Source organism: Hyperolius riggenbachi, chromosome 1 (assembly GCF_040937935.1).
Source record: "Hyperolius riggenbachi isolate aHypRig1 chromosome 1, aHypRig1.pri, whole genome shotgun sequence".
In the NCBI taxonomy this organism is placed as follows: domain Eukaryota; kingdom Metazoa; phylum Chordata; class Amphibia; order Anura; family Hyperoliidae; genus Hyperolius; species Hyperolius riggenbachi.
In genome coordinates, this window is record NC_090646.1 from 366,587,831 (window position 1) to 366,601,095 (window position 13,265).

Here is a 13,265-nt window from a genome sequence, read left to right on the forward strand (position 1 = left end):
CTTCAGTCAATATTTGACTAAAAACAAAAAAAAAGCCAAACATGTAATCAACAATCAAACCTCATTAAATCATCATTATTGTGAAAAAAAAGATTCTCAGGTGTATTGAGTGGAAGCAGTCTGCTGAAGTGACAGCGGCTAATTTATTGATCCGGTTATGTCAATAACTAAGCAACACATTTTCTATATTCCATACAGACAAATGGACCAATGGGGATCCTTGGCAGCAAATTCAAATAAACCACAGGGCCTAATCATGATCGGACCTCTGCATCCCATTGTTCCTACATCTAAACAGCATACTAAACAGCATGTCATCTGACACAACTGACAGACATTAGAACACATCATCCAGAGACACACATTGAAAAATATGTGCATACAGGCACATTCTACTGTGGCTATTGGGAAATCCAGAGATGCCTACCAGTGCAAGTCATATAGGGTCTGACTTAGGCCCAGTTCACACTGGCACATATGAAAACTGGTCCGTGTAAAAGCTGATCCATGGCACGAATAAGATTTTTTAAAAGCCTCAGTTTTCCATTCAATTGGTGCGGAAAAATCATAGCAGACCCAAACTTGTGGTTTGTTTTTCACGGAACATGCCAAATGGATCAGTTCGAACAGACCAATGTGAATGGATTCAGCGTTTAACATTGGATCCATTTGCATCCGTTCTCGTCTGTTCTGTTGTGGTCCGCAATACCTCCCGTTTTTTAAGCCAATGTGAACCCGTCATTAAGGTTTTAGATCACTGGAGACCATTCATCAGTCTACAAAACTGTATTGGATTTAGAAAGCTACGGTTTGCAACCTTTGCCTTAATCATATTGCATCATTGAGAGGGCTGCAGTGAAAGTGGTGAATTTAGCCATTGGGTGGTTGCAGTCATATACAGTCACTAGTAATGAGCATTTATCCAGGCCATGTTTGCAGGTTCAATGAAAATTTTCAGCGATCTCCAGTCTGACGTAAATCAGGACCATAGCGTAATGTAACACAAAAGGAAAACAGAGAACACATTAAAAGCATCCACGGTGACCTGATGTGCAAGTTTACTTTGTGAATGCACCAAACAAAACATGTTACGGCATAAATATAGGCAATTATTCCAGATAAATAACATAATTATTCCCAGCAGGAGCTGAGCTATAACTAAAAGCCACCAAAGGTTAACAAAACAGAGGAAAATAACAAACTGTAAATTAAACATAATATGATAGTAGGTGGGCTTAAAGAGGCTTTCATAGATATGTAAATAAAGCTTTATAATTCTTATTAGCATCATTTGTAACCATCTGTAAAAGAGTACGTAACATGATTTCACCCTGAATAGGTACCTGGGGACAGCCTGTTTTGTAGCCAAAATAGCTATAGTCTGTCGCTTGTTGTCATGGAACTTGGATGCAGCAGCTTCGCAATACACTGGAGGGAGGGTGGAAGGATTTCCCATCTCCTGTCCCCCACTGCAGATACTCACTGCTAGTCTGCAGACTCGGTAACACGGATCCAGGCCGAGGAGGTAGTCATAAAATACCACAAAACCAGAGCTGGTAAAACACAGAAACACATGATACATTTAGATTACACTCTTAAGATACATTTAGATTACACTCTTTAATTGCTGATTTTGAATTGAAGCATAACAGCTGCATCTCTGTATGCTAAATACATATTCTGTGTGGCTACGGCCCTTACCACAGTCTGGGAAACCAATCCAGTATGTTTAAGGGGTGTGGAAGGAAACCAGAGCACATGGAATAAACTCAGACAACAACAGAAATAGCATAAACCCTTCATGACGGTAGTGAGTTTAAAAATGGCACATTAGCACTGCAAGCTGGAGGCATTCATTTCCAAGCTTCTGTGCAACCCATTAAAGCCCAGCTAAAAGAAAATCAGGCAGTAGCGCTAGTACTGACAAGTTCACCACAGCATAATGTGTCATCAGCCAAAGCTTTTGTTTTTCATAGAGTGTAGTATATCCATCTAGCATTGTTGATTTGGTACTCTGGAAGCTAAAAAGAAACTACAACTTAAAAGATGGGCACCTGGAAAGGGACCAGACACTATACTATGGAAAGTGTAGCCCTGACCAGCAAGAAATGCAGAGCAGAGCTAAAGTAGTGAGCACTAGCTCTGCTGTCTGTCTGTTTTTTTATAGTATAAAGGGCAAAGGTAATCAAAAGTCAGTCAGTGAGATTTCAGATCTCTTCAGGGGAGAAGTATGGATTATAATTGCATTATTGATTGGGGCAATTTAGAGATGTCTTAGCATGTTTATGGTATAGTTTTATAGTTTTACATACTCCTTAACTTATATAGGTCAGTCTGCATGACATTGCTCCTGCAAATCAGGAACAGGTATAGGGCACTGAGAAGATCCATATGACTGGCCAGAGGAGGAATCATGGTTTGGAGGGGAAGTAATCTTGCAGTTGATACAGGTGCAGGCTAAGTGTGAGTCAAGGCCAAAGGAGTCAGTGCCGAGCCCTAGTGGGCACCCAACTCTTTGCTGCCAAGGACTCCCCAAGATCACACCACTGCCAATTGCCAGGAACAGGTGAGATCCCTGTAGAGTGACTTCAAACAAGTGAGCAACACAGTAGACAAGGTGAGGTCAAGTAAGTCAGCATTTAAACAAGATGGTGGAGTAGCTGATGTTAGATAAAGTAGATAAAGCTAATGCAGTGCTGAGGTAAAACAGCATTCAGGCAGCACAACAAGCAAATCAGCGCCAGGTCAAGTGTCATTCATACAAAACTGTGAGCAAGCCGAATATGGTAAACAAGAAATATTCAGGAGCATCCCAGAGCAATAATACAGTATTCATTTATGTTAATGGGTTGAGGCTAGGGCCACAGGAAACCCACTGATACTGTATGAGCTCGCAGGTATTGAAATGCATTTACTGGAGGTGGTAGGCCTGTTGAAGTGTGGGGTGCCACCATATGACACAGTGCTACATGCCAGTATATATGACACAGTGCCACATGCTAGGGAGCAAGCAACCCTCTTGGTCAGGAAAGCACGCACGTGCCCAGAAGTCTGCAGCCAGAAATGTGACACACATAGACAACACTAGATTGGGGAGCCTGGAGAGTATTGTAATACACTGCTAGTGATGGGCCGAACCTCCGATTTTAGGTTCGCGAACTGGGTTCGCGAACTTCCGCAGAAGGTTCGGTTCGCGGAAAAGTTCGCGAACCGCAATAGACTTCAATGGGGAGGCGAACTTTGAAAAATAGAAAAAATTATGCTGGCCCCAAAAGTGATGGAAAAGATGTTTCAAGGGGTCTAACACCTGGAGGGGGGCATGGCGGAGTGGGATACATGCCAAAAGTCCCGGGGAAAAATCTGGATGTGACGCAAAACAGCGTTTTAAGGGCAGAAATCACATTAAATGCTAAATTGCAGGCCTAACGTGCTTTAAAACATCTTGCATGTGTATACATCAATCAGGTAGTGTAATTAGAGTACTGCTTCACACTGATGCACCAAACTAACTGTGTAACGCACCGCAAGTTACCAGCTGTTTGTGTAGTGGTGGCCATGCTGGACTACTGCGCAACATGGCGAGATTGCTCTTCCTCGCTCAGTGATGTCAGGTAATGTGTGACTGCCTTCCCAACTTTCCATGGCATTGTTAAAAAGCTTACGTTTTGTTTTTAAATTACATTTTCTACTTGCTGTGTACTTGTTCAGTACCGCTACAATGAGAATCCTATGGAGGCGGGCAAGTCTGCCATTGTGACCCCGGGTAATGGCCGGGGAATGAGTGGTTTGAATCCGGTGTGGAGCCTGAGCAACGGCTACCACTACACATCCAAGGAGGGCAGCGGGCAGGCATGCACGCCCGCCCGCCCCGAGGTAGTGACCAAAAATAACAATACAGGAGGACTATCGAGGGCTTGCTGTATTTGAAATGAATGTACTTTAAATCCTTTAACGAGAACCAGTTATGGCAGGCAAAGATGACACCACATTCCTTTCACGAGAATCATATAGAGGCGGGCAAGTCTGCTATTTGTGACCCCGGGTAATGGCCGGGGAATGAGGGATGGAATCCAGGGTGGAGCCTGAGCAACGGCTACCACTGCACCGGCAAGGAGGGCAGCAGGCAGGCATGCACGCCCGCCCCGAGGTAGTGACCAAAAATAACAATACAGGACTCAGGAGGACTTTTGAGGCCCTAATTGTAATGAATCAACTTTAAATCCTTTAACGGTAATCCGTTATGGAGGGCAAGTCTGCCATTGTTTGTCACCACGGGTAATGGGCGGGGTATGAAGGTTGGATTCCAGCCCGAAGTGGGAGCCTGCTGAGACCCTTGCTGTAGCTGCCCTGACCGTGCTTTGCAGACCAGGCATCTGTGATCAGATGGACCCTTGACCCAGCGGAAGATAAACCAAGTCGAAAGCATTTGCCAAGAATGTTTTACAGAGTGCAAGTTTTTTGCCTTTTTTTTTCAATTGTTTGAAACTGTAGATGGTTGTATTTTTAAATTGTTTGAAAATGTAGATGGTTGTATTTTTAAATTGTTTGAAAATGTAGATGGTTGTATTTTTAAATTGTTTGAAAATGTAGATGGTTGTATTTTTCAATTGCTTAAAACTGTATCCATTCAAGTGCAAGTTATGCACTGACTGCCAGGTATAATGTACAGTCACAGATGCAGTAAAAGGTATGCAGTGACTGCAAACAGCCGTTTGTGTAGTGACGGGCGTGCTGGACTGGTGCGCACCATGACGAGAGTGCAGGTGATGGTGGCTTTTCAGCCCATATGGTCGCCCGGCTGATGTAGCCGAATAACAGAACAGTGACTGTCCAGCTGATCAAATTTGGTCTGACCACAATGAAACAACGACCTTATTATCTTTGGTGTGCCACCCCCACCCGAGACACTCATATAGCCGGCGGTCATTGCTTCATTGTGATATGCAAGCCCCTTCACCGCGGCAAGGTAATGATCACGAAGGGGGATGGGCACATGTACATGCCTTTTGTTTTTTTGTTGCAGCCGCCTGCAGTTCAGCCAGAAAAATTAGACAGGCATGTGCACGCTCCAGAAAAATTAGTATAGCGGCCGCTGCTAGCAGCGGCCTTAAAAATTCTGGAATCCGCCTAGAGTCCTGGACCCTGGTGGTGGTGGCAGAGAAGGCAGTCAAGCGGCCTGCAGGCAGAGATGCTGTGTGTGGGGACTGACTTAGTCTTCGGTTGTGCAATAGCCCTCAGGGATCCATGCCTCATTCATTTTGATAAAGGTCAGGTACTGAACACTGTCATGACTTAGGCGACTTCTCTTCTCAGTGACAATGCCTCCAGCTGCACTGAAGGTCCTTTCTGACAGGACGCTTGCGGCAGGGCAAGAGAGAAGTTGTATGGCAAATTGGGACAGCTCTGGCCACAGGTCAAGCATGCGCAACCAGTAGAGCAAGGGTTCATCGTCGCTGCTCGCAGTCGCAGTGTGTACATCCACACTTAAGGCCAGATAGTCGGCTACCTGCCGGTCCAGGCGTTGGTGGAGGGTTGATCCCGAAGGGCTACTGCGAGGCGTTGGACTAAAGAATGCCCGCATGTCCGACATCACCCCGAGATCGCTGGAGCATCCTGTCCTTGCCTGCGTGGACTGGTGAGGAGGAGGAGGAATACTGCCAGTGGTACCTTTATTGCGTTGTACTGTCACATCACCCTTAAATGCATTGTAAAGCATCATTGACAGCTTGTTCTGCAAGTGCTGCATCCTTTCCGCCTTGTGTTGAGTTGGTAACGGGTCTGCCACTTTGTGCCTGTACCGAGGGTCTAGTAGCGTGGCCACCCAGTACAGGTCATTCCCCTTGAGTTTTTTGATACGGGGGTCCCTCAACAGGCTGGACAACATGAAAGAGGCCATCTGCACAAAGTCGGATCCAGACGTACTCTCCATCTCCTCTTGCTCCACAGTGACGTCACGCAACTCCTCTTCCTCCCCCCAGCCACGAACAAAACCATGGGAACGTGGAGCAGCAGAAGCCCCCTGTGACGGCTGCTGCGGTTGTTCTTCTGCCGCTGCCGCCTCTTCCTCCTCCACAGAAACACCTTCCTCATAATCATCCGCGTCTGACTCCTTTCCTTCCCCACATGACTCCTCTTCTTCCTCCTCCTCCCCCCTCTGTGGTGCCGCAGGTGTTGAGGAAACCTGTGGTTCGGCTGAAAATTGGTCCCACGACTCCTCCTGCCATAGTTGTTCCTGTTCCCGCTCCTCCACAGCTTCATCCACCACTCTACGCATGGCACGCTCCAGGAAGTAAGCGTAGGGGATCAAGTCGCTGATGGTGCCTTCAGCGCGACTCACCAGGTTGGACACCTCCTCAAACGGCCGCATGGTCCTGCATGCATTTCGCATCAGTGTCCAGCTGTTGGGCCACAATATCCCCATCTTCCCAGATTGTGTCCTTCTACTGTAGTTGTACAGGTACTGGGTGACGGCTTTCTCCTGGTCTGGCAGGCGAGAGAACATGAGCAGGGTGGAATTCCAGCAAGTCGGGCTATCGCATATCAAGCGTCTCACCGGCAAGTTGTTTTTCTGCTGAATGTCCGCAAAGCGTGCCATGGCCGTATAAGACCGCCTGAAATGCCCATACAACTTCCTGGTCTGCTTCAGGACGTCCTCTAAGCCTGGGTACTTTGAGACAAATCTTTGCACGACCAGATTCAGCACATGTGCCATGCAGGGTACATGTGTCAGCTTTCCCAAATTCAAAGCGGAAAGGAGATTGCTGCCGTTGTCACACACCACGTTGCCGATCTCCAGCTGGGGCGGGGTCAGCCATTGCTCCACCTGTTTGTTAAGAGCAGCCAGGAGAGCTGCTCCAGTGTGACTCTCCGCTTTGAGGCAAGACATATCTAAAATTGCGTGACACCGTCGTACCTGGCATGCAGCGTAGGCTCTGGGGAGATGGGGCTATGTAGCTGGAGAGGAAGAGGAGATGGCAGCACCGCTAGAGTTCAACTGACACTCAGCTGAGGAGGAGGAGGTTCACAGCGAAGAGGATGTAGCTGGAGGAGAAGGAGAGGAGGTGGCAGGAGGCCTGCCTGCAAGCCGTGGAGGTGTGACAAGTCGGTCTGCTGAACAGCCACGTACTCCCTGCTTGCTGCCATCGGTCACCAGGTTGACCCAATGGGCTGTGTACGTAATGTAGCGGCCCTGCCCTTGCTTGGCAGACCAGGCATCCGTGGTCAGGTGGACCCTTGACCCAACGCTCTTCGCAATAGATGACACCACTTGCCTCTGAACTGCACGGTACAGTTTGGGTATGGCCTTTCGTGAAAAATAAGTGCGGCCTGGTATCTTCCACTGCGGTGTCCCAATGGCCTCAAATTTACGGAAAGCCTCTGACTCCACCAGCTTGTATGGTAATAGCTGGCGAGCTAATAGTTCCGCCACACCAGCTGTCAGATGCCGGGCAAGAGGGTGACTGGCCGAAATTGGCTTCTTTCGCTCAAAGACTTCCTTCACGGACACCTGGCTACTGCTGTGGGCAGAGGAGCAGGAACCGCTCAAGGGCAGAGGCGGTGTGAAGGAGGGTGGCTGTGAAGGTTCAAGGGAGAAAGCGGATGAAGACGATGCACCTGAAGGAGGAAGAGGAGAAGGAGGGTGGCTTGTCTTTTGAGGGGTGCTGCTTTTCCTCAGGTGTTCTTCCCATAGCTGTTTGTGCCTTTTCTCCAGGTGCCTTCGTAAGGCACTTGTCCCTACGTGAGTGTTGGCCTTTCCACGGCTCAATTTTTGGAGGCAGAGAGAACAGATGGCTTTGCTCCTATCTGAGGCACACACCGTAAAATATTTCCAAACCGCTGAGCCCCCCTGGGGTGATGGCACAACGGTGGCATCAACAGCTGACCTTGAAGGGCATGTTGGCTGGCTGGCCATAGCTGACGATACATGGCGCCGGACACTGCCCCCAGCTGTTTCTGAGGACGAGCTCCCTCTGCTTCTATCATGGAGTCGTCTCCTCCTACTCCTCCTCTCTGGCTCCCCCTCTGAACTGTCCCTCTGGTCATCTTCTCTATTGGGAACATACGTGACATCCGTATAATCATCATCATAATCCTCCTGCCCAGCTTCGCTTTCCTCAGACAACTCCACAACTGCACCAACTTCAGGTGGTTCATCATGCCCCTCCTCACACATTACGTCCATACTATCGCCACCTAACTCAGATGTATGAGGTGGTGTACCTGCACCTTCTTCTTGTTGTTGCAGTAGTGGCTGTGAATCAGTGATTTCACCACCACCACCACCAAATAACTCCTGCGAAGTATCAAATGCAGCGGATGTGGTGCTTGTCGTAGCGCTGGTGGCTGCGGGAGATGAGGTGTTCTGTGTTAAATACTCAAGCACGTCCTCACAATTTTGGGAAGTGATGGCACGTGCCTTCTTCTGAGCACTGTACTTTGGTCCAGGTCCGCACGAAATCACAGCAACACCACCTCGCACAGACCTGCTAGTGCCAGGTGGCCTTCCTCTGGGTCTGCCTCTACCTCCTTCTCTACCTGGTTTGTCCATTTTGTCCATCTCGGGGGGAAGCTAGGTATATGCAGTGAGGTGAGTTCACTCAACAGAAAAGGTAGATATGCAGTGAGGTGAGTTCACTCAACCCAAAGGTAGCTATATATGCAGTGAGGTGAGTTCACTCAACCCAAAGGTAGTTATATATGCAGTGAGGTGAGTTCACTGAACACAAAAGGTAGCTATGTGCAGTGAGGTGAGTTTACTCAACCCAAAGGTAGTTATATATGCAGTGAGGTGAGTTCACTGAACACAACAGGTAGTTAGATGCAGTTAGCTGAGTTCACTCAACACAAAGGTAGTTATATATGCAGTGAGGTGAGTTCACTGAACACAAAAGGTAGCTATGTGCAGTGAGGTGAGTTCACTCAACCCAAAGGTAGTTATATATGCAGTGAGGTGAGTTCACTGAACAAAACAGGTAGTTAGATGCAGTTAGCTGAGTTCACTCAACACAAAGGTAGTTATATATGCAGTGAGGTGAGTTCACTGAACACAAAAGGTAGCTATGTGCAGTGAGGTGAGTTCACTCAACCCAAAGGTAGTTATATATGCAGTGAGGTGAGTTCACTGAACACAAAAGGTAGCTATGTGCAGTGAGGTGAGTTCACTCAACACAAAGGTAGTTATATATGCAGTGAGGTGAGTTCACTGAACACAAAAGGTAGCTATGTGCAGTGAGGTGAATTCACTCAACCCAAAGGTAGTTATATATGCAGTGAGGTGAGTTCACTGAACACAACAGGTAGTTAGATGCAGTCAGCTGAGTTCACTCAACACAAACGTAGTTATATGCAGTGAGGTGAGTTCACTCAACAGAAAAGGTAGATATGCAGTGAGGTGAGTTCATTCAACCCAAAGGTAGTTATATATGCAGTGAGGTGAGTTCACTGAACACAACAGGTAGCTATGTGCAGTGAGGTGAGTTCACTCAACCCAAAGGTAGTTACATATGCAGTGAGGTGAGTTCACTGAACACAAAAGGTAGCTATGTGCAGTGAGGTGAGTTCACTCAACCCAAAGGTAGTTATATATGCATTGAGGTGAGTTCACTGAACACAACAGGTAGTTAGATGCAGTTAGCTGAGTTCACTCAACACAAAGGTAGTTATATATGCAGTGAGGTGAGTTCACTGAACACAAAAGGTAGCTATGTGCAGTGAGGTGAGTTCACTCAACCCAAAGGTAGTTATATATGCAGTGAGGTGAGTTCACTGAACACAACAGGTAGTTAGATGCAGTCAGCTGAGTTCACTCAACCCAAAGGTAGTTATATATGCAGTGAGGTGAGTTCACTGAACACAACAGGTAGTTAGATGCAGTTAGCTGAGTTCACTCAACACAAAGGTAGTTATATATGCAGTGAGGTGAGTTCACTGAACACAAAAGGTAGCTATGTGCAGTGAGGTGAGTTCACTCAACCCAAAGGTAGTTATATATGCAGTGAGGTGAGTTCACTGAACACAACAGGTAGTTAGATGCAGTCAGCTGAGTTCACTCAACACAAACGTAGTTATATGCAGTGAGGTGAGTTCACTCAACAGAAAAGGTAGATATGCAGTGAGGTGAGTTCATTCAACCCAAAGGTAGTTATATATGCAGTGAGGTGAGTTCACTCAACAGAAAAGGTAGATATGCAGTGATGTGAGTTCACTCAACCCAAAGGTAGTTATATATGCAGTGAGGTGAGTTCACTGAACACAACAGGTAGTTAGATGCAGTGAGGTGAGTTCACTCAACCCAAAGGTAGTTATATATGCAGTGAGGTGAGTTCACTGAACACAACAGGTCGTTAAATGCAGTTAGCTGAGTTCACTCAACACAAAGGTAGTTATATATGCAGTGAGGTGAGTTCACTGAACACAAAAGGTAGTTAGATGCAGTCAGCTGAGTTCACTCAACACAAACGTAGTTATATGCAGTGAGGTGAGTTCACTCTACAGAAAAGGTAGATATGCAGTGAGGTAAGTTCACTCAACTTAAAAGGTAGTTATATGCAGTGACGCAAGTTCACTAAACACAAAAGGTAGTTATGTGCAGCGAGTTGGGTTCACCCAACACAAACGTAGGTGTATGCAGTGATGAGGTGGGTTAACTAAACACAACAGGTACTAGTAGTAGGTAAATGCAGTACTGGGTAGGTAGTACAATGTGCAGCTCCCTGTCACACACACAGGTGTCACTGAATGTGCTGCTGAATGCTGGTGGGCTGCTGGCAGTGGGACACACACATTATGAATTAGCAATGCTGTCTAAGCAACACAAGTGTCTCACACACACACAGGTAGTCACTGAATGTGCTGCTGCTGCTGCTGGCAGTGGGACACACAGTATGAATTAGCAATGCTGTCTAAACAACACAAGTGTCAGTTTCAAACACAGAAAAAAAAAATTGATCACATGAGCAGGATGAGCTCTGAAAAGAGCTTTTCTGGGGCGCTATTATAGCAATAAGATTCAGCTAAGCAAGCAAAGAAGGCAAGAGCCTCACTAATCTGTCCCTAGGAGAACAAGTCTGCAGCAGCTGTCCCTATTCTGTCTCTAGCAGGCTCACGAGTGAGGCTAATGGCCGTCGGAGCCTGCCATATATAAGGGGGGTGAGGCTCCAGGGCTTAGTATAGCCGGATTGGCTACAATGCGCCTGCTGACTGTGATGCAGAGGGTCAAAGTTGACCCTCATAGAGCATTATGGGGTGAATCGAACTTCCGGGAAAGTTCGCCTTCGCCGGCGAAGGCGAACCACCCGAAGTTCGCCTGGAACCGTTCGCCGGCGAACAGTTCGGCCCATCTCTATACACTGCCACTTTCATCAGAATAAACAAAAGCACATCAGTTAATCCATAATTAATCCATAGACCAGTACTTACATGGGGTCATATGGCGCTGGCTCCAAACCTTGACTGAAGTTCAAAAAATGACTGGAAATATTCTGGTTATCAGGGTTGTTCCTATCCTGTAACATCATTCAATAAAGTCAGTTTCTCTACTGAGTTTAGTTATGGTACTTGCTCTACTGAAAAATATTCCCAGCACACAAACATAAACAATCACTGGCGTTACTCACCATTGAAAGGATCGTATCCATCTGAGGTTTCGCTCGATGAAAAGCAGTGGTCTTCAAGCGGCGCTTTAGCTTCTGAATTTCTAATTCTTGCTTTAAGACTTCCAGCTCTGCGTTTAGGGTTTTTACATTTTGTTGTCTGGGCTCTTTTAGGAATCTGGGAAACAGTAAACCCTTTTCATAGTCTAACCATTGAAAAAAAGAAATTATACAATTTAATTTATAACCTTACAGCACAATTTAAACTTGACTTTTGGTTTAATTACTTTTGAACAGTGTTTAAAGGTTATAATGCTTGTCAAGTTATCCCTGCTGTTATCAATTTAACCAGCCTGGCGGTATGGACGAGCTCAGCTCGTCCATTACCGCCGGAGGCTGCCGCTCAGGCCCTGCTGGGCCGATTTTAATCAAATAAAAAGGAGCACATGCAGCCGGCACTTTGCCAGCCGCGTGTGCTACCTGATCGCCGCTGCAGCGCGGCGATCCGCCATGTGCAGTGGCGAAAGAGGGTCCCCCCAGCCGCCCGAGCCCAGCGCAGCCGGACCAAACAGTTCAGGCCAGCGCTAAGGGCTGAATCGGAGGCGGCTGACGTCAGGACGTCGGCTGACGTCCATGACGTCACTCCGCTCATCGCCATGGCGACAAGGAAAGCATAACAAGAAGGGCCGCTCATCACGGCCTTTCTTGTTACTTCTGATCACCGGAGGCGATCAGAAGTACGTATTAGGAGCGCCCTCTAGTGGGTTTTAATGCAGTCAACTTTCAGTTGGCTGCATGCAATAGTTTATTTCTTTTTTTTTTTTAAACCGTCCGGTCGCCAGCCTGGCGATCTTAATAGAACGCCAGGCTGGTTAAGAGAGAAATGTCCTCACTTCCTGTCTCTGAGACCACCACGGACTTCCACAGCCTTAAAGCGAACCTTAGTGGTCCTAAACACAGCAAAGGAGGAATGGCTATGAAACTTAACAAAGTCTCTGATTTTTTCCTACTCTACAAGAAAGAGTTTTATTTATTAAAATGAATACGAAAATACAGTATAATTAGGATAGGCTGCAGAAGAAAACATAACAATGTCTATTAATAACTGAAGCTAATGCTAAAAGCAAGAGACAGCATCAGCAATACCACAAACACGGATCACCACTAGAGATGGTCAATGGCATGCTACCTGCCTACAATTTTGCAGTAATGCATGCAGTGAGTTACTGCAAAATGTGCACGTTAACACTGATAATGAAACATACTTTTTATTGTTTGTATGCGTCACTGTATGCGACTCAATGTGCAGATTATGTGCAGCACGACTTTTCCTTCCGTTGCCCTCCTTCTGTTACAGAGAATTCAACACCCGCTGTGAACCTAGCCTACTTGTATGCAGATTTGAACTGGGCCAATCAAACGCACTTCCTGTCAATTTTGATTGGCCCAAGTTGTGGCAGGTAACCACAAAGCTGGAACATGTAACAGGGATGTAGGAAGCCTTACTGGTGGTCTTGTGTAGCAGAATTGTCTAGGTAACAAAAGTTGATGCATAGTATTAAAATTTGATAGAAATAATACATCTCTAACTATGCATTTGAATGGTGTATTAACTGTTCCTCTTTAAGTGATGATGGGTAAAAAGGCAATTCTAGCCTTGGTAAAAAGTAGTGA

At 46.5% G+C, this 13,265-nt stretch overlaps 1 protein-coding gene across 2 annotated transcripts in view; it reads right to left on the reverse strand.

Annotated features, from left to right (window-relative positions):
* Positions 1–13,265, reverse strand: part of LOC137551191 (coiled-coil domain-containing protein 17-like) — a 66,656-nt gene that overhangs the window by 12,707 nt on the left and 40,684 nt on the right. For both annotated transcript variants that reach the window (XM_068271327.1, XM_068271326.1), the window contains exons 8-10: positions 11,616–11,797; positions 11,419–11,504; positions 1,344–1,553 (exon numbers count right to left, since the gene is read on the reverse strand). In XM_068271327.1, the coding sequence (XP_068127428.1) occupies positions 1,344–1,553; positions 11,419–11,504; positions 11,616–11,797 (478 nt within the window). The remainder of the gene's footprint in view (positions 1–1,343; positions 1,554–11,418; positions 11,505–11,615; positions 11,798–13,265) is intronic.